General features: G+C 36.0%; 1 protein-coding gene across 1 annotated transcript in view; it reads right to left on the bottom strand.

Moving 5' to 3' along the window:
- LOC120627955 (nardilysin-like) overlaps window positions 1–27,511 on the bottom strand; it is a 36,177-nt gene that overhangs the window by 5,399 nt on the left and 3,267 nt on the right. Inside the window, exons 3-19 of the mRNA XM_039896086.1 lie at window positions 21,633–21,773; window positions 20,797–20,965; window positions 19,622–19,830; window positions 18,713–18,883; window positions 17,323–17,444; window positions 16,068–16,188; window positions 15,916–15,993; window positions 15,418–15,558; window positions 14,547–14,676; window positions 13,505–13,763; window positions 11,108–11,242; window positions 10,546–10,594; window positions 9,642–9,743; window positions 8,058–8,191; window positions 6,695–6,824; window positions 2,092–2,196; window positions 1,266–1,409 (exon numbers count right to left, since the gene is read on the bottom strand). Coding sequence (XP_039752020.1) covers window positions 1,266–1,409; window positions 2,092–2,196; window positions 6,695–6,824; window positions 8,058–8,191; window positions 9,642–9,743; window positions 10,546–10,594; window positions 11,108–11,242; window positions 13,505–13,763; window positions 14,547–14,676; window positions 15,418–15,558; window positions 15,916–15,993; window positions 16,068–16,188; window positions 17,323–17,444; window positions 18,713–18,883; window positions 19,622–19,830; window positions 20,797–20,965; window positions 21,633–21,773 — 2,340 coding nt within the window. The remainder of the gene's footprint in view (window positions 1–1,265; window positions 1,410–2,091; window positions 2,197–6,694; window positions 6,825–8,057; window positions 8,192–9,641; window positions 9,744–10,545; window positions 10,595–11,107; window positions 11,243–13,504; window positions 13,764–14,546; window positions 14,677–15,417; window positions 15,559–15,915; window positions 15,994–16,067; window positions 16,189–17,322; window positions 17,445–18,712; window positions 18,884–19,621; window positions 19,831–20,796; window positions 20,966–21,632; window positions 21,774–27,511) is intronic.

The raw sequence follows: 27,511 nt of genomic DNA, 5'->3' as shown, positions 1-27,511 counted from the left end.
CATATTGCATTGTACATATACAATTCATCATCAACATCAGCATATCAACCGATAGACGTCCACTGTTGGACATAGGTATTTTGTAGGGAGTTCCAAATTTCACGGTTCTGTGCCGCTTGAATCCAGCGGCTACCGTCCACCTCGTTGGGGGTCGACCAACGCTGCGCTTACCAGTTCGGGGCTGCCATTCCAGCACCTTGGGACCCCCAACGTCTATCCCTTCTCCGAGCTATGTGCCAGGCCCATTGACACTTCAGCTTCGCGACTCGTTGGGCTATGTAACTCTGGTTCTTCTACGAATCTCCACATTTCTGATTTGATCGCGTAGGTACTCCGAGCATGGCTCTCTCTATCGCCCGCTGAGTGACTCTGAGCCTTCTTATGAGGCCCATAATTAACGACCATGTTACAATTACCAACATATATACAATCAAAACATGCTAACTCAACATGTGCTATCGATGTATTAAATAAAACATAAAACTACGTCGCTCTCTGCTGATACTTGACTAAAAGTTATATAAAGACGTAATCAAGTTATTTTTAGTATTTTTTTTTATTGATCTTAATAATGTGTCTCACTAGAGCCACAAAAACCACAGTCGGTTTAACTGTACACAATGTTATTATGTAGGTAAAAAAGGAATATAATAGTAAAAAATTCAAAATTGTAATTGTGATATGTACAAAAAAAAACTATGCTATACTATGCATGATACATGCTAGTGTAAGGGCTTCCCTTTCGGGGGTACCTAGTTCGACCCTGGCCTCTAACTTTTCAGATTTAATTGCGTTTTTAATTTATAAAATTATATAACACTTTCAAAGTTTTATGTAGTTCCGTTACACGTTGTATATATTTAATTCGCTGACTATATATGGCATATTATTATATAATACACTATCTGATCCCAGCGCCATCTGTCGGGCTGATTTGTGAATCTAAACCATCGAGGGTGCCACCCAAACGCATACCGAAAAAATCATTCAAATCGGTCCAGCCATCTAGGAGGAGTTCAGTGACAGACACACACAAACAAGAAATATAGATATATCAAGATATAATATAATATGTTCAGCGTCCAAATAAACTCATGTGAGATTTAGGATGCGAAGAATACTAATTTTAGTAGTTTTCGTAATAAAATAAAATAAAAATTTTTTTTTTTTTTTTTAAGTGTATGGGAGTCATTGTTAAATGTAATCCGGTAAAGGGGATTATGGTAGCTGGAAAGGAGCTACAGTAAGGTTAATAATTCGCTTACCATCAAAACTTCCAAAGTAGCGGTATCTTTCGACGTAGTACTCTCACCCTGATAATAGTTGGTGACGATGCTGTTGGTGGAAGCGGGGTTCAGGCTGAGAACCCTAATCTTACGCTCGCCTAGAGGTAACTGGTACACTTTAATCTGTTGAATAACCATTGAGAATTTACAAAAAATTATAACTATAAAATAATTAAAGAATAGATTTTCTAAAATGGTAGCGGCATTAAACGTAAGCTAGATATAAAAGTCCTATTATATGCTAGCTTGGGTGTAAATTATTGCTCTAACCAGGTTGCTTCTTTAATAGTTTTAAATGACAATGTGAGATGGTGATAACAAAGAAAAATAACAACCGGCCAAGTCTCTTGTGGGCTTCTTCTTAGACCAGAGCGCGTTTGGAACCCTAGGTTTAGTTTGAGGTTGACGAATTTAGTTATCGCCATCAACTCACTTCTATGTCATATTTTACATGTAATGTACGCATCAAACGTGCCATATATGTGCCTATTTGAATAAAGAAACATTATAGCTGACATTACAAACCTGTTATGTCAGCTATAATGTTGAAAAATAGCATTCTGCTGAGTTTCTCACATATACAGACGTTTGACGTTTCAAAACTCCTTATAAACTAGGCCTTCTTGAAATAAATGAATTTTGAATAAGCCACACCCCTAATCGGCTACAACGTGATATAGTACCGATACGCGGACTCCCTTTGCGGCACTTCTTTGTCGGTAGGGTGGTAACGAGCCACTGCCTTCCTATCAGACCAGACCAGAGCACATGTAGCAAATTAATAATGTACCGATTTTGTACATACCTCCGGCATTTCTTTTTCCGATATGCCCTCCCATTTGATGTTATGCAAAACATTTTCAGATATTTTGATAGCTTCGTGCCACGCCAGATTGCCTTGAACCAGTATCTGAAAAAAAAAAAAAAACAATAAGAAAACCAAAGTAACGTAATTTGAACAAATATCTTTATGAATATCTTTATTATTTCTATTTTTTTCTATGTCTACGCTCGATCAGTGCGGATTGGATTGGAGAAGTTATGGAGAACTCTCAGGTATGCAGGTTTTCTCACGATGATTTCCTTCACCGCTGAAGCAAGTGATATCTCAATTGCTTAAAGTGCACATAACTTAGAAAAGTCAGAGCTGAGATTCGAACTCGCCACCCGAAAGTGAAGTCGAAGTCCTAGGCTATCACCGCTTCGGTTCACGAAATTTGCGTATTGATTATATTAACATACATATATATATATATATACTAGCTGTTGCCCGCGACTTCGTCTGCGTTTGATTTTGTTTTTAAAGTATTCAGTATCGCTAAGCCTTAAATGAGTATAGTAGTATATATATAACATGCGACTGTCAATTTATTATAGACAAATAATTTGCAATAAAATAAAATTGCGACTATAATTAAAGACCTAAGCTATCCTATCTCTTAAGTTGGACCAGACTGCTCGCGGTGTGTCAATTTAATTTAAAATCGGTTAAGTAGTTTAGGAGTCCATCGCGGACAAACATCGTGACAGGAGATTTATATATATTAAGATATATATATATATATTATTTTTTTTATTTTATGTATTATATATATTTGCAATATCTCGCTCTGTTGCAGCTATTCCTTACTAGGATATAATAAACAGTCACATTTTTGCATTCTTTTATTTTGCTTATTCTTTATTTTATGTATATTTTGATGTTTATGTGCAATAAAGTATATCTTCTTTGTGAGGGTGGGTTAATAATAAATATTGTATAAGAACAAAGTCAGTACATGCCTAACGCTGGTGTATCATAGACACGTCTTTACATGGCGCAGTCGGAAAATTAAAATTAAAGTAGAAAACTCTGGAAACATCGAAAGTATATTGTCACCGCCGTCTTCGTTTTGTTTTGACAAAAATGAATCGGACGCAAATAACATTCATGACAAATGGATCAAGTGGAAAAGAAGTTATGAAATATACAGTAAAGCGTGTGAAATAAATAAAAAATCATTGGAAATACAGGTGAACATTTTATTGCACGTGGTGGGTGAGCAGTTTCGAGAAATTTTAGATCAACTGCCCGAGAAATGTACGACTGTTGAAAACATATGGAAAAAGTTGGATGAACAATTCAAAACAAAAAGAAACGTAACGGTTGAACGTCATAGATTTTTTATTCGTGATCAACGTGACAACGAAACTATCGAGCAGTATGTGTTTGAGTTGGGAAAATTAGCTCAAAATTGTGAGATTCGTGATTTGCACGACGAACTGAAAAAGATCGGCTGGTGTGTGGCGTTTCAAGTGCAGCCATTCGTGAACGGTTATTAAGAGAGGATGACTTTTCACTAAAAAAGGCGATGGATATTTGCCGTGCTGCCGTGGCATCCCGGACCTATTCGGAGAAGATTAAGTCCGAAAGAGAAGATATGCATAAATCAAGTAAAACAAATGCAAAATCACATTGCACTTGTAAAGTCGAAGATATCATCGTCATGAGGACAAATAAGAAGCCAGGTACCCGACGACGCAGCAGCGAAGTTCGAGCGATGGAGTGGAGGGCGCGGCGATCGCGCGGAGTCGCGTTGCCAGCGCGCTGGTGGGCCGCGCGAGCGCCCCCTGCCGACCAGAGGCCGTGGCGCGAGCCAGTGGCGTTCGGTTGCGGGTCGAATAATCAGTGTAGTTATTGTGGAATAGTGCATAAAACAGTTTGAGTGCCCAGCCTATGGCCAAAAGTGTGCGCGGTGTTTAAGGATGAATCATTTTGCCCGGGTTTGTGGTGAATTATATTGAGGACTCTGATGATAAGGTAATATATTCATTAAATAACAGCGATTGGAATCTTAGCTTAAATATTTGTGGCACGTTGATTAAATTTAAATTAGATACGGGGGCAGATGTTAATGTTTTACCGTTATATTATCTGAAAAAATTGCAAATACCACAGTATTGTTTATTAAAAACAAACACGAGATTAAATGGTTATTCTGGTGCAAGCATATGCGTTGTAGGGGTGATATATTTAAATGTGATTTATAAAGTAAATAATTATATGCTTGAATTTAAGATAGCTGATGTTCAGTCTGTACCGATATTAGGACATTATGCTTGCACAGAACTAGACGTAGTGAGACGTGTCATGTCGATACAAACCGTTGATTGCAAACCGGATTTTGTAACGAATTTTAAAGATGTGTTTCAAGGAATAGGGTGCTTACCGGGTCAATATAAAATACATTTAAAGGAGGGATCTATTCCTGTGGTGCATGCACCTAGAAAATTACCGTTTGCTTTAAAGGAGGATGTGAGGAAAAAGTTAGAGGAAATGGAAACTAAGAAAATTATTGCTAAGGTTGAAGGGCCGTCGGACTGGGTTAGCAGTATTACTGTGGTTAAAAAACCTAATGGCGATCTGCGTATATGCTTAGATCCCAAGGAACTAAAGATGGTTATTAAACGGGAACATTTTAGACTGCCGACTTTGGATGAAATTCTATCGAGACTATCAGGGGCTAGGTATTTTAGTACGCTAGATGCTTCTTCAGGATTTTGGAATATCTCCTTAGATGCACAGAGTAGTTTGTACTGCACATTCAACACTCCTTTTGGTAGATACAAGTTCTTGCGAATGCCTTATGGAATTTGTTCAGCGTCAGAAGTCTTTCATAAAAAAATTATAGAAAATTTTGATGACAAGTCATCGATATACATGCACACATGTATATCGATGACTTGCTAATTTATGGTAGAAATAAAGAAGAACATGATGAAAGGTTAAGAAGAGTGTTAGAAAGATGTAGGAAAATTAATTTAAAATTAAATGAAACGAAATGCAAGTTTGGTTTGGAAGAAATAAAATATTTAGGACACAGGATAACAAAAAATGGCCTGTATCTTGATAACAGTCATATCACGGCGATTACAAAAATGCCGATCCCTAATGATAAAAAGGATGTGGAAAGATTTTTAGGTTTAGTTAATTACATTCGTAATCTATCGGATAAGGAACTTCCATTACGAGAGTTATTAAGAAAAGAAACTGATTGGCACTGGAACGAAAGGCATGAGAAATTTTTTCGGGATATTAATCATTGTTTGACTAGTCGCCCTGTGTTACAATATTATGATGTCAAAAAAACCAATAGTTATATCAGTAGATGCGAGTAAGAGTGGCTTGGGTGCGTGCTTAATGCAAAATAATTTACCGGTATGTTATGCGTCCAAGGCGCTTACTAAGGCTGAACAAAGATATGCACAAATTGAGAAAGAACTGTTTGCGTGTTGCATGCGAGAAGTTTTATGCGTACATTTATAAGAAAACGAATGTTATTATTGAAACCGATCATAAGCCACTCATAAGTAAAATAAAGAAACTAAATACAGGTATTAACATAGAACCTTACCAAACTCAAAATATGCGTACAGGTAAGATAGAGAATAATTATGTGTCTCGTTCTGGCAGGACAGTGAGGCCTCCGGATAGATAGGGGTTTAAGTAACTAACCAGTCTTGCTCGGAATAAGGAGCTTTACGGCGAAAATGTGCATAATATAATAGTTAAGTAAAATATTATTATGTATGTGGTAAATTTGATATAAGTTCAATATTGAGTTTAAATTCATGGATTAACAATAAGGTTAATGTGTTTATTGATTTTGTATTTTTATACTAGAATTTTGCTGAAAAAGTTTTTATGTAATGTAAATTTGTCTTTAAAATCTTTACGATTTAATTAAACTCAAATGCATTTTGTGATGAAATGATTATTTGATTGATTTGTAATTTACTTAATTTTGGAAAGAGAAAGGTGAGAGTGATTGTTAATTTTTAAGGGGAAAGATGTGAGGGTGGGTTAATAATAAATATTGTATGAGGTGCATAGTTATAAGAATAAAGTCAGTACATGCCTAACGCTGGTGTATCATTGACACGTCTTTACTTCAAATCAAGAACAATCCCCAAATTGGACTATACAAATATTTACAATAAACTTATTTTTAAATTAGTATTTTACAGCTTAGTTTATATGCAACACAAAACCACATTTTAGAAGTAGTAGAGCTTTTCGTGACTGCGCTCGTCCGAGGAAGTTCTACAGTCACGCTTATCTCTGTTCCGGTGTAACACGCATGGTTGCCGGTTAAATTACAGTGCCTGTAATTTTTTTTTAGGTTACACATCTACGCCTCAGGTTTATGGACACAGGGCGGTACTTTGTAGGACGTGTGTTTTGCATGCCCTTCTCTGTTTATAGGCAATGGTATGAGGCAATAGGCAATCTATTCATTCCGTAAATAATTACTTAAAAAGAACGTTCGGACTATTCTCATTTTCAAAAAGATACCATATAATATGTGTTTTAGTCCATGAAATGAGATGGAGGTTTTATTGGAACTTATTCTTTGTATAACACATACCTGTACGTATAACCTGTCCAACAACCTCTCGGTGAAATCCTTCAGATCAGACAGGGTTACATTCTGTACAATCATCGCCTTATCTCGTGGCGAAATATACGGCTGCAGTAAAATGTTCATCCGAACATCCCTGCAAAAGAACGACGAGTGTTGTTATTGGATTTGGTTGGTTCATCATCAATATCAATCCAATACCGGTCCACCAAAGAGCACCTCTTAGAATGATATGGGTTTTGGGCTGTAGTCTACCCCGCTGGCCAAGTACGGATTTGTGAACTTCGCACCCCTTTGAGAACATTATGGAGAATCCACAGGCATTAAGGTATGCTCACGATTTTTCCTTCACCATGCTTAATTTTGGATAAAAGCACGTTACTTTTCACGTTACGTTACTAAGAAGGCGTTACTTTGCGGAATTCCATGATATATTATGAAAATTAAGCTTAATTTGTACTTGCCCTCATTGTTCGAGGGTTACATTGCCTAAGATCTGTTTGGTGTGGAGTATAAGGATTGAAAAAATTACAAATCATACAGATTCTCCTGCTTTTCGCAGAGTACAGCAAATTAAACTTAATTTTATTAATGCTTATTTTTTTCGACATTTAATATTCCAATAATAGCCTTTCTGGTCACAGAAAGGCTATTATTGGAATATTACCATACAACCTCTTATAAGAGAGCGTTCTCTTATAAGAGGTTGTGATTAAGAGCTTGGATCCACCTCGCTGTTTTAATGCGGGTTAGCGCTAGAAAGATTATATTTCTGTCTTCAGAATACATGCAAAAATTTGACAAGAGCGGTAAGAAATAGTTTGTATATTTATTTTATTCTGACAAAGAAGAAGTTTGACGCCTGTTGAAGTTTGATCACTGTGCTATATTTTGCCTCTATCGATGCAGTAGTTGAGTTGAGGTAAAAAACACAGAATTTCGCATTTATGTACTAGTTCGTAGGTATGGATTACATGTGATAATAATTGGGACTCATAACTTAACTGGGTCTTCAAGTTACTTCGAGAGATCGCCATTTTCCATACTCAAGAGTAGTATATCTAATAAATTTCGCCCGACCCAGGAATAAAATCCAGGATCTCACAATCCGTAGTCGGACATCTAACAGTGATATTAGGAAGAAGGCTTGCGCCGTGGCTAGTTACCATCCTACCGACAAATATATGCCGAAAAGCGATTATCATTCCGGTATAACGTTCCGTTAGGGGTATTTGTTTTAATATAACTGCCATAACCCGTAACAGGTTAGCACGTTACCATCTTAGACTGCATCATCACTTACCATCAGCTGAGATTGCAGTGTCAAGGGCTAACTTGTTATGAAATAAACTAAAAAAAATGTAATTACTTAGCCAACTTGTGCGGTTTGATAAGCACGTTGTGGTACGTGCGCGCACGCACTTCCCGCACCGCTTCGAACATCTCAGGCGTGAGATTTGTGGTCGACTTCCGCATTTCACGTGTCACGAGCTCCACCAGCAACTGGTCAAAATCAAAGCAACCCATGATAATACCTTGAAATGCTACTATAAAATATCATAAGTAGTAGTAGTAGAGCATTTTGTGACAGAGCTTCTGCCAAAGTCAAAGTCAAGGTCAAATATTTCATTATTCAAATAGGCACATACATCTGTGTGTTTTGAACGCATCAGAAGTGCCATCGCACGTTCATTACTTACAATGTATACATAGGAGTGAGTTGTGATGGCGATGACTACATTTGCACACTTAAAACTCAAGCTACGAGGGTTCCATACGTGCCGTGGTCTAAGAAGAAGCCCACAATAAACTTAATAGGGTGTTCCTTTTGTTATCACCTTAACACACATTATCATTTGAAAAAATGTAAGAAGCAACCTGGTTAGAGCTGTGTTAATTCACACCCAAGCTTTTTATCGTCTACGTAATCCTTTATACTATAATAGGACTTTTCTATAAGCTTTTGTTTAATACAATTTTTTTAGAGACATCTCCAAGATATCAACCGGTAATTTATTGTAATATTGTATAAAATATCCTTTAAATGAATTACTTATTGTATGTAGTTTAGTATAATGCACTGTAAGTTTATTTTTGCTTCTAACGTTCAAATTATTGCAGTCAAATTCTTTATAAATTTAGATATATTTTTGTGAACACACATTAATTTTTCAAATCTTATATCATTAAACGAGCAATTCTTGCATATATAATTGGAATCTCGGAATCGGCTCCAAGGATTTTCATGAAATTAAGTATACGAGGGGGCTTCAATAGGGGGCTATAAATCGCGCGCGGGTTCGCTATTATGTAAAGTCAAAGTCAAATTCAAAAATATCTTTATTCAAGTAGGCCCGTAGGTGGCACTTTTGATGCGTACATAAGAATAACACGGTAGTGAGATGATGGTGATAACCACATTCGTAAACTTAAAACTAAAGCTACGAGGGTTCCAAACGCGTCTTGGTCTAAGAAGAAGCCCTCAACAAACTTAGCCGGGTGTATTGGTAATAGACTGTTATTAATTCACATCTTCAAATTTATCTCTCGTCCGGGGAAGTTCTACCACTATGCTTATTTCTGCCGCTAAGCAGCAATACTGTGTTCCGGTCTGAAGGGCGTGGTTGCCGGTGTAATAACAGGCACATGAAGTTGAAATACACAGGGCGGCATGTTGCAGGTCGTGCGTAGAATTACACTTTCAATTGTCAGCCTATATACCAATTTTCATAACAAAAAAATTATGTCCTTTATTATTATTTAAACTCTTTATTTGTACACCACTTAAAGTACCTTAAGGTAACTTGTACACGCAGTAAGGAAAATAAAGGAAGAATAGAGAGAAACACAAACACTGGAGTAGAATACAAAAGGCGGCCTTATCGCTTAAAAGCGATCTCTGTTAGATACCTAGATGTACTTATTATTGTTATTTAATTTCATACATACTTACGTGTAAATTTTGACTGTAGCCGTTGACCTTCAGCGTCAAACCTTTGTCGGATACGTACAATGAATGCGACAAATCCGCCATATTCGCTGGATACACTTCTTCCTATAAATTTAAATATACAACATGTTATAATTCCTATTCATAGTTCTAAAATAACATTTCAATTTTTTTTTATTCCACTACACTACGTTAGCCCTTGATTGCGATCTCACCTGCTGGTAAGTGATAATGCAGGCTAAGATGGTAACGGGCTTAACCTGTCAGGCGTATATGCCTAGCAATAGTGGGATTTTGTTACAATGGTACCATACTACCCTCATATTTTTGTATACTTTTTACGGATGTGAATTAATTATTTTCGCATGTTGAATTAGGTTTTTTTTTGTATAGCACGCTCTGACTTGCAATCTCAGCAAACCTTATAATGTAATAGCTTAAGTTTTCATGTAAGTGAATACTGTTCTTATGAAAACAATAAATTTCTTAAACCGCAAAGCTAATCGCTTAGCGGCACGTCTTTTTCGCTACGGCCGAAGTCTCCCAATAAAAAAAAAATGACAATCCAACCGATTACATTTTGGTGAATAGAATAGAAAAACTTTATTGCCACGATAACTTCTACAATACTATATATAAACTGTATGAAAAAACGAGGCCTGGAAGACCCACAACAAACTTCCCCAGATGTTATTTTTTGTTATCATCATCTCACATTGACATTTAAAATAATTAGAAGAGAAAGCCTGATTAGAGCAGTAATTCACAACCAAGCTGCTTTATCAGTTATGTATTCCTTTATACTATTATTGGATTTTTCTATAAGCTTACGTTGATTACAAATTTTGAACTTTTTAAGAGACATCTCTACGATGCAACTACTAATGTATAAAAATCATGTTCTTACCTTAAGTCCTTGCTGCAATACATCTGTCCACAGATCGATTAGACAAGCCCTGAAAATAAAACAATACGTGCTTACAGTAAATGAAGAATTCTTTGTAATAATGTGCTCAGTTCATAGTAACAAAATGAAAGATAAATTATAAAACATTAACAACTTTTTAGTTTATGATCAATGATCGCCATATAACACGATAAAAATAAATAATAAGATTTAAATTTAATATTTTAATTACTGATCATTTCCAAAATGCGCTTATTCTTTTTACAAACCGTGCCAAGTCAATAACGTGCAACAACCAAATACTCAGCAATAAAAACTAAAATATATTGAAAACAAAATATCTAAATGAAAAAACTATGATTAAGTGGATTTTATTTAAAAATAAAACACATACTTAAACAAGCACACAAGTTAAAGAAAATGTGAAAAAAACAGAACATTTTGGAATTGAACTGTTATTTCAAATATAAACATTTACTACAAAGAAAGGAGAAATAATACTAAGACACCAATTAAAAGTATAGTTACTAAAGTTAGTTAGTATGATGAAGAGACGACTTACTCTCGAGGAGACTTCAGACTTAATGGCGTGATGAAATACAAATACAACAGCGCAGTGGGAAATCGGAACTTGAAGTCGGGTTTGTACCATAGTTCCATGTGACGGTTTTTGCGCAGCAGATTGGGTTGATCTAACCTAAAAAGATACACTTTAAAAAATGGCTCTAACACCGCAATATGTTAATTAAACAGCAACAGTTTTCCGCTTAGGTATTAGATAGGACATCTGCTTGATCCGCCAATCTATATCTATATATATATGATGAAAATGGTCTTCGTTTGAGGCTCAATCACGCCTAAACCACTGATCGTATCGACATGATACTACCACCATTCGATGCGAAATTTTTCCTAGATGGTTTATGGCTATCTATTTTTTGAATTCCAACATTCCTTCATTTTTTTATTGCTGTTTTACTTTTATGAACATTTATCCCGCTAATAAAAACAAAAGATAAGCATTTTCTCTTGATTCTTTTGTTTCCATGGATTTCAACAGAGTGTATTAAACGGATTATGGTTTTTTACATTCAGCTAAGAATCTACTCACGGTAGTGGAGAACGGCTGGACCAATTGGGCTTCTTTTTATCTTCAGAATTGTCAGGAGAAAGTTTTGTATGTAAGAAAATTTTAAAAAAGCCCGATAAAAAGTTAAAAATTTCGATGATAATCGAAGAATTCCCATCTATATAGTCACTCACCACGAAATCTCGGGAACCATAAGACTTAGAAACGTGAAACTTGGTAGGAATATTACTTTTGCTATGTAGAGGTCAGCTATGAATAGATTTTAAGAAATTCATTCCCCGAAGGGGATTGCGGGGGCGTTAACAATGAACAATTCCCGTTTTTAAACTATAGCTCCTATAGACTTCAAATTTGGTAGGAATCTTGTGTAAGAGGTGTAGAAATAGGCTATGAACGAATTTTACGATAGCTCACCCCAAAGAAGATTGCGGGGGCGTTAACAATTTTCAATTTCCAAGCGATAGCTCCTATAGACTCCAAATTTAGTGAGAGTGTTCTATATGTAATATAAAAATGATCTTCGAGCGGATTTTACAATGAATCACCTCCAATAAGGTTCGCGGGGGTGGGTGTTAACAATAAAAAATTTCAATTTCGAAATATAGCTTCTAAAAATTCTAAATATGGTAGGAATCTTTTATTATTCACATAAAGAACATCACAAAATGGATTTCAATAAAGTCTACTTCCGACAGGAATTGCGGGGGTGGGTGTTAAAATATAAAATTTTTATTTCTAACCTGTAACTTCTACAGACTCCAAATTTGGTGGGGATCTTCGTGTATGTAGGGATATTCGTGTATTTCCTTACAACAATCGTCTTTTTGGCAGCGGAGAAAAAGTCATTGAGAGGTTTCAAAAACTTAACTTTACATGTAGCTATCCAATCAACGGACTAAGAATTTTACATTCATTTTACTTTTGCAGACTACATAACCGACGAATTCTTTTATTGCGGGATCGCGGAAATGTAACAGATTAAAATGAATGCATTTTCCAAGCACATGAGATGTGGAAAAGAAATTTAGTTACTTATTCCAATAGAATTCATAAAAAACATGCACAATTAATTTTCTATAAAAAATTGATGTCACGGAGAAAATTTTAGTTAACAGAAAATTCGGCGCACTTGAACCTAGACAGATTTCAACTTCACATATGAGACTTGCAATGACTTTAACTTAAACTTTCAATGCTCATTTCAAATTTTTTTCTTCATGTCAATTATTATTAATTTTTGGAAGAAAGGCACGGAAATGTTATAATGATTGCACATTGAAAGTTACAATGAATATTAGTGAGAAAAATCACCTGGATGAAAGATACAGGCTAAATCGATGGAATTTGGAATTTGAGTAAGTCTAAACAATATCGATGCTTACAGTTCTATCCGCGGGGCCTATTTATGTTCATACAAAAATAAAAAAATAGGAGAATAATAAAATATGAAAAAAATAAATAAAAATGAAACATAAAATGTAATTTATTTCCTTTTTCAATTCGCCCAGCGAAGCGGGCTGGAAACGACTAGTTATAAGTATAAAAAAATACCCAAATGTCAATAACTCAAAAGAAAGTTTGAGTTTTGAGTTTGGTGAGTCCTGTCTTCTAAACTACGACCAATTATAAATTAAAAAGCAAGTAATGCAATAACAACATTAACTGTAAACTTTTGCTCGCGTTGTCTTAGTCCGCATTTATTACTGTTTTTTTACAAATTCTGTGGAAACAGTTCTATGTTACTCTCCGTCCTTTCAAGTGACTCTTTACGAAAAAATTAAGTTGAATGGTTGTTTAGAAGAACAATCAAAAACACACTTTCGCGTTTAAAATATTAGTACAGATTTAAAAACTGAAACATTTTCTTACCTAAAATGATTTACAGTTGCAATCAAATCTCCTTGCTGTAACACAACACTAGTTCTCTCACTCGCCGACACTTTTTTATGTATATCTTTAATAGAACTATTTGTAAGATCGATTCCAAGTCTCTCTGCCTCTTCTAGATAAGGTATTGCGGGCGGAATCAGATCGAAATTTGTAGTGAGGTAGATATTTTTATCGGGCAAATTAAATTGTTCGTAGGGTTTCACTGTTAACCATCTATCGAGCCACGGTGTTGGGACATCTACAAGTATAATATGATGCCATTATTTTTTTTAATACTGGCCATAGTAAAAAAAAACATGGGAAAAACCTCTGGGTTCATATTATAGATTTAAAATACATTTAAGATCCTGTTCTGAACCTCTTTAATACAATAAAACGCTTTTAATGGTTTACTGTATACTCCTTATTGTTTCTTTTCCTGTACGTTATATGTGCAGTAAAGTGTTTCTTCTTCTAAACCGCATTAAAATCATATACTTATATAGTTATTTAGACTGAAAGGTAAGTTATAAAAAACATAACCGCTGAAATCCCGAAATATCCCTTTTTTTATCATAATAGCTAAGCTTTTGTCGATGTAGCGGTCCAACCTTATTTGTCAATACACAAACTTTTAATTTTATTTGTGACAAAATATCCAGTCTAAGTTTACCAATCTGGTAAAAATATCTAAAAAACTACCCCGGAGAAAATATGTTCCGCCTCCCCGGCACATTCAATTTTATGCCTTGCTTTTATGGTTAAAATGATTTCCTCTCCGAGCTTTTCGGACTGTATATCTGGACGTAGCAAATTAACTTAAGGTTTTAAATGTAAATCGGCCAATCCCACAACCAAGCTGCTATAGAATGTTTAAAGAACACTTACGAATTCTTTTAATTAGTTTATAAGGTAGCTATTAGCTTTTGTTGAAGTATAAGAACTGTGTAATTATTTAAGTAAATCTGCTCTGTAAAAAGGCAATAAAAAATGCTAATCAAAAAATCAATTCAATACGTTAATAAATAAAGAATAAACTAACCTATTCTCTTGTATTCAGTTCCGAACCACTTTTCTTTAGCGTCGTACTGTATGGGCACAGTGTGTTTGTTCGACAAGATCATTATGTTGACAGCGTCTGCTCTCATGCACTCCAATAGTTCTGTTATTCCCTGCGAGAAGGAAATTCGATGTTATTTTTTATACACAGATTTCTATGACTTCCCATTAATGTACATCCTTCAACGGTTCCAAAATGTAACAATACATTCAAATATAATTCTTGTTTGGAATCATAAATATTATTTATCCAAAGATTTCGTTTTTGTGTGTAACAAGATTGTGCTAGCGAAATAAGAATAAAGCTTAAAACTAAGGGATTTATCTAACGATGGATCAAATCTTACATGAGCAATCCTATGGAATGTTTACTAAAATAAAATTATACTAAATAAAGACTATAAGCATAGAAGTTTTGGGTGTTGTATTATGCCCCTTTTTGTTCCTTATTTATATTAATGATACATAGTTGACGTAACTATAAGAATTCCCATATTAAATTTACACAATAATTATAAAATGTTTCGACATTGCTAACCTTCAGATTAATTTAACATTAACAAAATATCAGACAAAATAAATAATTGCTTCGTTTTTAGAGTGCTTATGATATATTTAACACGTTGATAGTTGTGGTGAACCACAACTTCCAAGGTTTGAAATGTTCTAATCTAGTTTCGGAGTCGCTACTCCGCACCCTTGAGCATTCGTAGACCCCCATGAGGTAAACACAACTGCTATTCTTTTCGAGTCTGTCACTTTTTCCAAGCAGCACAAAACTTTGGCGTGTGGAAATCTCTACAACAGATCTGCGTCTATCACTGGACGACATCGGTTAAGATGATGATACATACCTTAGGGTCATATTTGTAATACAGTCTGTCGCCGGTGATATAATGCTCGGATGGGAAGAAATGCATATTTTCCGCTAAAGTTTCAACATAATCCGACGGTTGAGATTCCTCTTCAAAACGAAAACTTGTCTCTTCTATAGTCTAAAATAAATTATGTTGTTGAAGGTTTTTAATATCAATGTTAATTATTATTTTTAACTAGTTTAATATGCTATAAGTATATTTTCCCTTTTATCCTTACTTAATGTAATAAATAATTTTAAGAGAGTGTCGCTTGGCTTGGTGTATTTCTTTCTTTTTTTTATTTCTTTATTTAATGGACATAGTAGACCGGAGAATGACCACATACTCTATTATTAATACAGGAAGAATGTGCGATTCCTACAGGCAGGTCTACAAGTCAATTTTGTAACTAAATGGTCTAAATATATAATGTGACTTAGTGACTACAGACATTGAAAATCAAGAATCGAAATATGAATAAGTTAACAAAAATACCTTTATTTCATCATATATGCGTTCTTTCGGTCCGATTGTCTTCAACATATTAATATATGAAAATATTGCTTCTAGAACCTAAAATAACAATAATCGTGTTAGACTAATAAATTTTCAAATAAATAATATAGCAAAAATTGAATAAAACTTACCTCGTCAATATGATCGAGACCCTCTTTAGTAAGTACAACTTGCGTGGAAAATAAACTATACATTGATGTATAGTCGATGCCACTCTCTGAGTTACCAGTATATATACCTAAAGCCCATACCCTGCAAATAGAGATTTCCTTTTTAACATAGCTAATTTTAAATAACATTACATTTTCATCTTAAGGTATCTTTTGTAAAGGCGTTTAGACATCGTTCACTTAACAAAACACCAATTCCGTTAAGTTACAGTTTGCTTTCATTAACCACTGCACTAAATATATATACTTTCAAAGCTTTATAAACTCTCCGAGCTTTCGCGCATAAATGTAAATAATACCCAAATAATGTATGTGTAATAATAAATGGGCGTAAACTTCTCCTATTCCCCGGCATGATTTGGCAGGTGGACGCGTTAAGTTTATCCCTTGTCAGGGGAGGGATATAATTTTGTCTCCTGTCTATGTTAGCCGTGGTGTCAGAGGATTTTCAGCCAGGATGTTCTTCTTATTCCCACGCCTCGTCAAAACAACTGAATCGGGGGCTGTATGTTTATTTTGCGATAGATAAATCAGATAAATCCAAAATTCATTTATTTCAAGTAGGGCTTTTTTACAAGCAATTTTGAAACGTCTAGTATGCTGTTTCTTCTGACTCAACCAACGGTTCGGAGAGCAGATTCTACCAAAAAGAGCATTTTTCTATCTTGCGGGAGATGAGAGCGAAATTTGCTTCTTCCACTCTACCATTACGAAATTCATCGAATGTATACTAACCAAAAAAGTATTAGATGTGTTTTTACACATCTAATACTTGATATGATTGGAGGTTTTAGGAGCGCAAGAGAGTTTGTTTGTATGACGTCTTTTTTTAAATTTTTACTACGAGCAAAAGAACATAGTTATGTTTAGAGAAGCCACCATAGGGTTGCCGGCTTTTAAAGTTATTTGTTTTATCCGTCCCTCGAACAAGCCCAAATTTTACTTTTGTTAGAGTTCTTAAGATCGGAGATGGTCCTACAATTTGCAAGAATGCGGCAGAAATGATCTGGTAAGCAGAGTGGTAGAGAAACATGAATTCAGGTAGCGGGTATGAATTGTTTATACGGCGTGTGGTACGATACCTAATATGGATGGTAAAAAAAAGTAACTCAGATTTACGTAAATACAAAAATACTTGACTAATACATAATTTTCACAAGAACGATTTATTTCTCAGTTTAAAGTTAATTTAAAACAAAACATATTTTGAACTCACTTCTTTCTTAGGTATGACAGTAAACTTCCTTTGCCCTCATGTCCCAATAGGTATGAAATATATTGATGCGGTTTCGATTCATATTCGGACAGCAGGGAGCGCATACACCACGTCAAGTGTATCTGCGAGATGGTATAACATTAGAATATCAACCGATATTTAGGCTCTGTAATTGTAAAACCTAGATATCGGCACGCCACTTTTGCGCATATAGTGTGGAACATATAAGCATGAGGCAGTGAGATGGTATACAATAGAAAAACCGTCTTTATTACAACATCATCGTTATAATCATATCATTACCAACCCATTACGAGACACGGCTCGGTTTAGAATGACAAGCTGGCCCAGTGTGGATTGGTAGAATTCACACGTCCTTGAAAACGTTATGGAGAACTCTCTGGCATGCAGGTTTGCTCACGATGTTTTTACACGTGACATTTAATTGTTTAAGTCGCACATTACTGCGAAAATTTAGGGGTGCGTGCCGGTGATCGAACTCGGACCCTGAATGGTTAGCATGATGACGATGATGATGCAACTTGTGGGGTGTTATATACACAGAGCGCCTATAACGACCTACGTTTACAGTACAATAATGGCTTGATGGGGCTGCCGCGATTCTGCTGCGGGAAAAATGTCTGCGGAAAATCACGTGGATGACTTTTACGCAATCATGAAAAAAACATCTGCACCAATGATGAGCAGGATGCGCGGAAGCTCCAACAGTATTTTGAAAGAAATAAATGGGAAAATCCCTTTATGGAGCACTGGGTTGGTACACACTCATTATTATTATTATTAGAGTAACCACTGGGCTATCACCGCTTTGTCTTACTTTTAATTGTTCATACAGAACTCTAGGATAAACAGTATTTTTGCGTCGAAAACTCAAGGCAAGTTGGAAAGGCGTTCGCTATACAGATTAATGCGAAAATCTAATATATAAGCAAGTCAAAGTGATTATTAAGTCTAGTGGATTCATTAAATTCGAGGAAGCGCTGCCTAATTAGCTTACTAGACATTTTTCATTCAATTGGAATACTCTGGTTGACATATTGTCGGTGTACACTAAGGCAAACCATCTTTTTCACTAGTAACACAACTGATAAGGAACTCTAGATACAGAAAGTGAAAAAGAGTGAATCCTTTAATCAAATAAAATTAAGGAAAGTACTTAAATAATGAAATAATATATAAATAAATAGCATAGGATATAGCATAAGGATATTAAGATTTTTTTTTTAAAGCGACACTATCGCATTAGGTTTAAGTATTCTGTAATGATAGTGTTAGAATAAGAATATAAATAAAGGGCTTGATGAAGCCTATGCAGAGACATAATTAAAGTGCCAGTTATAAGTAAAAACAAAACAGAAAATGGACGTACCTCCGTGGTATCGCTAACGGGCTTCACGTAGTAAATACTTCTGAATTCTGGTGTAACTGTGTCCGGTTTGAATGCAAACTCCCCGAAATCATCCGCAGGCAATTTATTCGTGGGAATTTGTCCAAATGTGTTTATAACGTATTGTTCTAGGGCTGACAGTTCCATGCGAGCCTGAAATAAATATTCTCAGTTTAGAATATAATTGTGTGAGCTGTCTATACAGCTATAATTAGTCTGTATTCTCTGCAATATTTCCTACTAGATGGCGCTACTCTCGCTATAAGACTGATTTTTGAAAGGCATATACTAATAGCGGCATCAGCATCAATTCCGTAGCTTAGTGGGAAAGCGCTCGGGTCAGGATTTCCAGAGAGTCGTAGTTTCAAATATTGTCAGCTTCAAAATTTTGATATGCATTTTAAAATTTTTTAAACCGGATCTTAGTTAGGGAAAAAGCACTTTAATTAAACAATATTAAGGTATGATAGTCTCTAATTATAATGGATCTTAATAATTATAAATAGACATATGGAATTTAGATCCATTAATCAGCAATTTTGAGCCCAGCAATCAGCAGTTAAAAATGTGGAAAATTGCCAAGAATACCATATTTACGGTCGAAAAACATATCCGATAGTGTCATTTGGTGAAAAACGAATTGCCTTTATAATTTTTTCACTTACCTTTTTAGTAAGATTTTGAGGCTGTCTAGTCTGGTAAGAGGCTTGGCTAGTTACCACCCCACCGACAAAGACGTGCCGCGTTGACGCATTTCGTAGTAACCGCTTAGGAGTATGGGTTTATAATACCCTCTATTCTTCTAACAGGTAAGCCCGCCACCATCTTAAACTGCATCATCACTAAATACCAGGTAAGCTTGCAGTCAAGGGCAAAAATAAGTTGGCTTACCTGAACAGCAACCGTCATCCTGTGCGCACTGTAATGTCGCTTCCTGAACTCATGGGCAGCCTGATTCAGCTTTTCGTCATCTTGTATATCATCTTTCAAGCTGCGCAAGTTGCCCCAGGTGAACGTCCGAGCCGGATGCCCCTCCGGGAATAAGCTCGACAGCAGCTGGTCTTTGCGATTGGAATCCGAAGGCGATGCGATCGCGAATTCTAGAATTTTAAGACATATTCGCATTATCTCCTAATTCACGAAAACACACAAACCGAAACGTACATACCTAATAACATACGCGCACTCACCTATCAATACACACACATTTTCACATACTCACACAATCACAATAGTATAATTTTATGAGTTAGTTTATTTTGTTAACAATATTGTTTGTTTTATTGAAGCACTAGCTCAGTGCGAGTATAGTTGAATCCTTGGAAGGCACTACCTGCAGGATTTCCTATGGCAGAGGATAGGTCGTTCAAATCTCCGAACTAACTTTCTCGAATTCCGCACTGTTTGATTTTTAAACTAACGTATGCTACAATATTAATATAATTTGCTTCAACGGCGAAGGTAAACATCGTGGTGAAACCTGCATGCCTGAGAGCTCTTCATAATGTTCTCAAGGCGTGTTGAGTCTACAAATACGCAATGGGCCAGCGTGGTTGAGTACGGCCTAATTCCTTCTCAATGTGGGAGGAGACCGGCCGGCCAGAAAGGGGTTGATATGATGCTACAAAATAAAAGTTTAAGTTAAAGCCTCGATTGCGATGTATGTAATGCATCCACTTCTTTCCATTCCCAGACTTTAATCCATAAGAAAGTTAAATAAATTTTAAATAATATACAGGCAATAAAACAACATAAACTAAATTATAATAATACAATTAAGGCCTATTAGGCCTTCTTTTTTTAAATATAATAAATAATCTGTTATGGTTACCCTATCGATATCTAAGCTTCCTTATCGGGTTGCCTGGTCAGGGATTTATTATATTGTCACTAGATGGCACTCTTTTGACTCCATGTAAATCGTGGTTAACTACTCGATCGAATACGTAAACGTAAGTAGAAATTTCACACTTGGCACTTAGACCCATATTCGGAGTACAAAGTTCTCACTACAAACACAAGCACTGTTCCAAGACATTGGTCTTGAAACACATGTTTATATTTACCAGACTCGATGGCCTCTCGTTCTCGCTGCATGGCCTCCTTCTTCATAAGCGGACTGACAAAGAACTGGCTGAACATATCCATCGCGTGAGGCAAATGCTTCTCTTGGATCTCGAAATAGAAGGTCGTCACTTCACAGTCTGTCGATGCGTTATCGGATCCCCCTTTTTTCTGTTAAACAAGATATCAACATTTACTTAAGCACCGGGTATATACAAACTAAGTTCTAGTAATTAGTTACACTTTATCAACCGACTTCAAAAAGGGAAGAGGTTCCAAATTCGTTATTTTTATGTTTGGTTCCTCAAACTTTGTCTTTTATTACGATTTGGGATTGCCTTGGATTATTTTTTGTTTGAAACTGTACACTTTCAAAGTGGTCCTATTTTCATCAGGTCAAGATCTATTGGAGGGATCCTGGAGAAATCAAGAAAACTTTTCACATATTATAGGCACACCAATAGCGATTTGATGGATGGCCACCGGAAAGACACGATAATAAGTATAATACGGGTTGTGATTCGATTATTACCATTATCGTTCACCATTTTGTTGGTTAGCAATTTATGCTGTTCACATTAAGTAGCTTATAGTGAAGTGCAGGGAGAACACCTTAAGAATTAACGCCCCGGTTTCGGGAAAAGCAATATTTTGTAAAATGTTAGGAGCAGTTGACATTTGGCTTAGATAATTGCAAACTTACTTGGCACCGACTTCAAAACTTGCTTTTTAACAAATTTGTTTTTTTTTAAGAAATGGAGTCCATGTTCTGCGTTTTGAATGCACCAATCATTGACTTGAAAGTACCGGCCCTACATTATAATAATAAGTTTCTTACCTTAATGAATGAATCAAACTCATTTTCCTTAGGATATTTCTCGCTGCCCATAAACACCATGTGTTCCACGAAATGCGCCAGTCCCTGGATATCGGGAGGGTCGCTGTAGCTGCCTGCTCCCACGCAAAGAGCGCATGCTGCCTGTGAAAAATTATTACGAGTATTAGGTATCATTATAAATATAAATAAATATACTACGTCACTACACACACCGCCATCTAGCCCCAAAGTAAGCGTAGCTTGTGTTATGGGTACTAAGTGACTGATGAATAATTTTATAAATAGTATACATAAATACTTATAAAATACAGATAAATACTCAGACACTGAAAAACATTCATGTTAATCACACAAACATTTGCCAGTTGTGGGAATCGAACCCACGGCCTTGGACTCAGAAAGCAGGGTCGCTGCCCACTGAGCCAATCGGCCGTCATTATAGTGCTAGTACATTAGGAATAGTCTTGTAATACAAATCGTAAGTTAAAAAAAAAAAATTAACACATTCATCATCATCATCATCATCATCATCATTATTAACACATTACCGACCAGACAAGACATAGGTCTTCTCTCAGAATGAGAAGTTTAGGACAGTAGTCCACAATACTGGCCAAGTGCGCTATGCGATTTGATAGGCTTCACACATCTTTGAGAACATTATAAAGTACTCTAAGGCATGTAAGTTTCCTCACGATAGTTTCCTTCACCGTTAAAACAAGTGAAACTTAATAACACGCTAATAAAATAAGTAAAACGCAAGTAACTCCTAAAGTTAGAGGTGCGTACCGGAATTTGAACGAAGTACTCCGAAAAGAAAACCGCTAGTTAAAAAAACATCAATATTCTATTTTGCTTTTCGGGCGGCTTCGGCCGCGGCTAGTCGCTACTATCCTACCCTAAAAGCAGTTGTTGTAGACTATGGTACCTAGCGATTTAGAAGTATGATGAAGCCTAGACATCGATAAGGTTGGCGTGAAAAATACACGTTATTGGTCATTCCTGACAATAATTCGTAGAATGAACAAAAATAATAAAACATATTAACAACATATTAATTTATGTGAATGTGTATATGAAGCTACGAAACGTGAAATTTAGCTATGTTGTTTGAAGGATTTTAGGGTATATTCCAGAATGGAAGCCGAAGCCTCCCACTAGACCTGACCATAGAATATTAAAAAACAGACGTTTTAACTCCAATTGCGGATATTAGTAATCATCAACACATCCCAAGGCTGGGCAGAGCTTGGGGTTTGATTAAAATATTACATTTTTTTTTATTTTACTACAAGTTAACCCTTGACTGAAATCTCACCTGTTGGAAAATAAGGATGCAGTCTAAGAAGGTAGCGGGCTAACCTATTAGGGAGTATGGTAGTCTCCTAATAGGTTTCCATGCGACATCGCACCGGAACGCTTAGTGGCACGTCATTGTTTATAAGGTGATAACTAGCCACGGCAGAAGCCTTACACCAGACCCACCAGAAATAATTCAGAAATTATAAATTACCAAATTGCCTCTGCTGGAAGGTCGTCAAAATAAACCTAGATAATAAGCTGGGATGAACGCTTATAGCATGCGATGCAACAATGATTATTTAAGTCATTTAAAAGAATCATTCTTGCGTTAGCTTGTCACGGTAATTCTTACTGCTTATAACTTACTCTAAATGTTGGCTTCCTGCCATTACATGTTAATAAGTAGGTGCCTCTGTAATAGACTTGTAATTTAGGTACTTTTCAAACCGCTCGTTCTAACATACATGTAGTTAATAAAACTCTAACATTCAGTAGCGAAGCTCAAACCAGTGCATTGGTTTAGAAGAATGAAATTTTCTTATTTCCGGGGGACTAGAATAATGCTGGACATGTGAGCGAATGTGACTGGCATATCCAAATCCGGTTGCATGGTGCACAGTGGTCCTTATATTCCTACTCTGATAAAAGGAGGTATATAAGCAATTGAGGAAGCAGTAGGCATTAGGAAAGCATTCTTCGAAAATCTATCCCCGACGATATCTTATAATACCTAATCTTTAGAAATTTACGTAAATCCTTAAACAAGATGGGGAGTAGGTACCCCATTTACACCTCGCTACACACTTGCGTACAATCATCTCGGGTGTCAGAACTTCTACGGCACACGGGACGGTATGAGTCTACCCTACTTATACACGTGCTTACTGCACACTCAAAACATTTTTTTGAACACGTTTTATGTAATCAAAATATCACTTGCTTCAACGTTGAAGGAAAACATCGTGAGGAAACCTGCATAGTTTTTGGGAGTCCACCAATCCGCACTGGGCCAGCGTGATTACTGGGCCTTGACTCCTTCTCATTGGGAGAGGAGAACCGTGACCTGCAGTGAGCTGGCGATAGGTCGATATGATGATGATAATGCCATCATTATGTTTTTCTACAGATACTATACAAATGGTTGCATGCAGAAAAACATACACTGTCGGACGTAAATAGATATCAAGTTTACCAATAGCAGTCAAATTGGTAGATATTTCCTATTTGCATGCTTTTCATTCATAGGGTTTCTCAGTAGTCTTTTGTTTTAGGACAGAGCGAATGACGAGATCTTTCCACGCTTTTCCAAGTGGTTATTGTAACGAACTAAGGTGCGGGGATTGAAATAACGAGATATAATATGCTCGAAGCCGGTACCCATAGAACGTATTCGTACAAACTCTCCAGAAAATGTAAATATACCTACTAGTGATATTTGACTAATAGTCGGGACTAACTTCGTGCTGGCGAGAAATTACAATTAAATCTATTTATGAACTCGAGTTCACAAATCTCTAAACTAAATTCTTTCTAAAGGCCATCAATCAATCATTGTAATGCATTGCTATCTTTCAAATCTCGTTGTTTAACGCATATTATGAACGACACCAACAAATTGATTTTAGAAAATATCAGGATCAAGTAAAAGTGGTGCCAGCACCTCATACCGTGTCAAGTGAAAGTTGTTTTTGAAATATCTTGCATCGCTTTCTAGATATCTGTTCAAACGTGTTCTTCACGAATCTAAATACATTGCGACTGTGGCGATACACCTGTCGAAGGTATGAAGTGTTAGCACGGGTTTGTCTCTTTAAATGGAAACTACCTTTGAACTACTGAGAACTATAACTAGATACGAGTAGAATAGTTTCGACGCCGCAGTGGTGAGCGCCGTGGTCTTATAAGTGGGAGGTCCAGGATTCGATCCCAGGCAGGGGCAATTTGGAAATTTATAATTTATGATTTTTTTCTGGTCTGATCTGGTAGGAGCATTGGTCGCGGCTAGTGACGTGCCGCCAAATGATTTAGTGTTGGCACGATAACGCGTAAAATCTGATTAGTGGTAAGAACTTAATATAACTGCCGACAATAGTGGCGTGCATATAGGGTATGCACAGGGTATGCAGATGATATAAAATTAAGAAAATCTCCAGTACCAGTTAAAAAAACTTAAGGGTAGGGTAACTTCTACATCCTTAAGATTTTTATAACACGTACTGGCGATTTTTTTCATTTGATATAATCTGCCCGCTTTGTGCATACCTTGTGCATACCCTCTATGCACGCTACTGGCCACCATCCGATCATCTTGAGTACAGCATCAGGTGAGATTGCAGCCAAGGACTCAGTTAACTTGTAGAAAGAAAAAAACAACTCTTCTGGCCCACGTGTTCTATAATTCGCACCTATTGTTCGACCTATGAAATAATGTATTTCTGACAGGTCGCATTTGAATCAATGATGTTACTTTAGAGTGGCGTTGTATTTTAATATAAACTAGCTGTCCCGGTGTCCCGTACGAAGTTCGTACCGCGGATCATATTTTTTTTAATGAATGTTATATTTTAATACTTATTATACTATTCCGGTCTAAGAGAAATCCAAAAAATCAAATATCATCAAAATTGTTCCAGCCTTTCTTGAGTTATAAATTGTGTAACTAACACAACTTTCTTTTATTTATATAGATATCTTTATTTTACCCTATTTATTGTACCCTACCAACTATATCATAGTAAAACTATAACAATAAAAGTATTCACATTATATTTTATAGTTTGCGCTTTTTATGTTAAACAAATAGATGGTTAACAGGTTTGGTTACAAGGTTAGGTCAACTGTTTCTTATTGTTATAAATGACCAAGGAACGCATTCTTTGAGCGACCAGATTATAACTTGATTTGGAGAAAATATCACAAATGATGTTGTTATTTGAGTTAGGTATATTGTTGTAATATTTAAGGTATAATACCTATTCAATAGTTAAGTATCTAATAACAGAATTGCTCTTGAGACCTTTCTCACAGAAACCTTGCATTTTTTCGGCTTTCTTTTTATAGATTCTTTCCCATCCACGTTCTACGTACGCGTTTATTACGATTTATTACAAATCCCTTGGTTTTACTGGTAGAAAAAGCCTGTTACTCTAAGTCCTTTCAGCTAACATTACTATGCCATAAATTCAAGTTAATTGGTTTCTTTTTTAGGGCTTGAGGAAAAGTGACCCTTCTTTTTGAGTCCTAAGCTGTGTTTTAATTTGCCTACAACTGGAAAATGTTTTTGTGATGAACATGAATGTTTTTCATTGTCTGGGTGTTTATATAAATAACTGTATATATAAGTAATAATATATTCACAAAAAAAAACATCAGTTATCTTAGTACCTATAACACAAGATACGCTCACTTTGGAGAATAATTATAGATGGCGGTATGTGATTCGTCGAAAAAGAAATAGGTGATTTCATTACCATGTGTGTGAAATGTTGTTGAATAAATAAGTTTAAGATCTATACAGACCTCAAGGGCCGAAACTCCAGACACATTGATACCTTGAAAGCCGTCATAGACGTATCGCCAATAATTATTATAATCTCCCTAAGTATGTTAAATAATGGGATTATAAATGGCGTGCCATTCAGTTTGCACATTTAGCATAACAAGTACCCCGGTACCCATTAAACGAATAATATAAATTCGTTTTTATCTAAGTTTTTGCTACTTGAAAGTTGAAACTAACTATAATCCGTTTATTTTAGTCAGCACATTGTATATAAGCCTTTTTTTATCCTTCCTTGCCGGAAACCAAATGAAGTATGACCAGACCATCAGACATAATTAGAATTATAATTAGCAGAACCTACAAACGTTCTAGGACAAACGAGATACCTAGGTATACGGATCAGAGATTCATTCGGCTAAACTTAGTCCCTGAACATTTTATTACTTTGTTACGAAGATGACTAACAAGTTTTTATTTTTTTAAAGTATTAATTGCAGCAACCGCAAAAAACATAGTAGTTGCCCTTTATAACAAATTGACATTCGAAATGCCAATCAGTCTATATGCGAACGTACCATGAATTGTAACGTAAAATACACGATTGGCTCTATTGTATGTTATGCAGCACGGCACCAGTTGTGATTGGCCGTCAGCTAATCTGTCGCCATTGTGACTAGCGAACTAAACGCTCGCGGGGCACACTCGATTAGTCACTCCCACCGAGGCTATGTTTTCGTTAGGCTATTTTTGAGCAGTAATTATGCTTTTATGTTCTTTTCGTTTCCTGATTAATTGAAGGACCGAGCAGATGGCCCACAAGGAAAACCATAGCCTATAAATAGGAAACACTTCGCATGGCATGCCAAGAACACGTCCTGCAACGTGCCGTCGTAAGTCCACCAACCTGAGGCGTAGGCCTCATATGCCAGTAATTAATTAACATAATGTTTCCGTGACAGTTCGCGTATTAACGGCTTATGATTGATTTAATTGCAGGACCAGTTCCGCATCTAGAGCGCATTAATAGTTGACGTTCCGATGTTACATAAAAACCTCGGAAAAAATTAAACATAAT

The sequence above is a fragment of the Pararge aegeria genome, chromosome 12 (genome assembly GCF_905163445.1).
Source record: "Pararge aegeria chromosome 12, ilParAegt1.1, whole genome shotgun sequence".
Classification (NCBI taxonomy): domain Eukaryota; kingdom Metazoa; phylum Arthropoda; class Insecta; order Lepidoptera; family Nymphalidae; genus Pararge; species Pararge aegeria.
The sequence above is the reverse complement of the archived record's forward strand: the minus strand, read 5'-3'. Positions and strand labels throughout refer to the sequence as shown.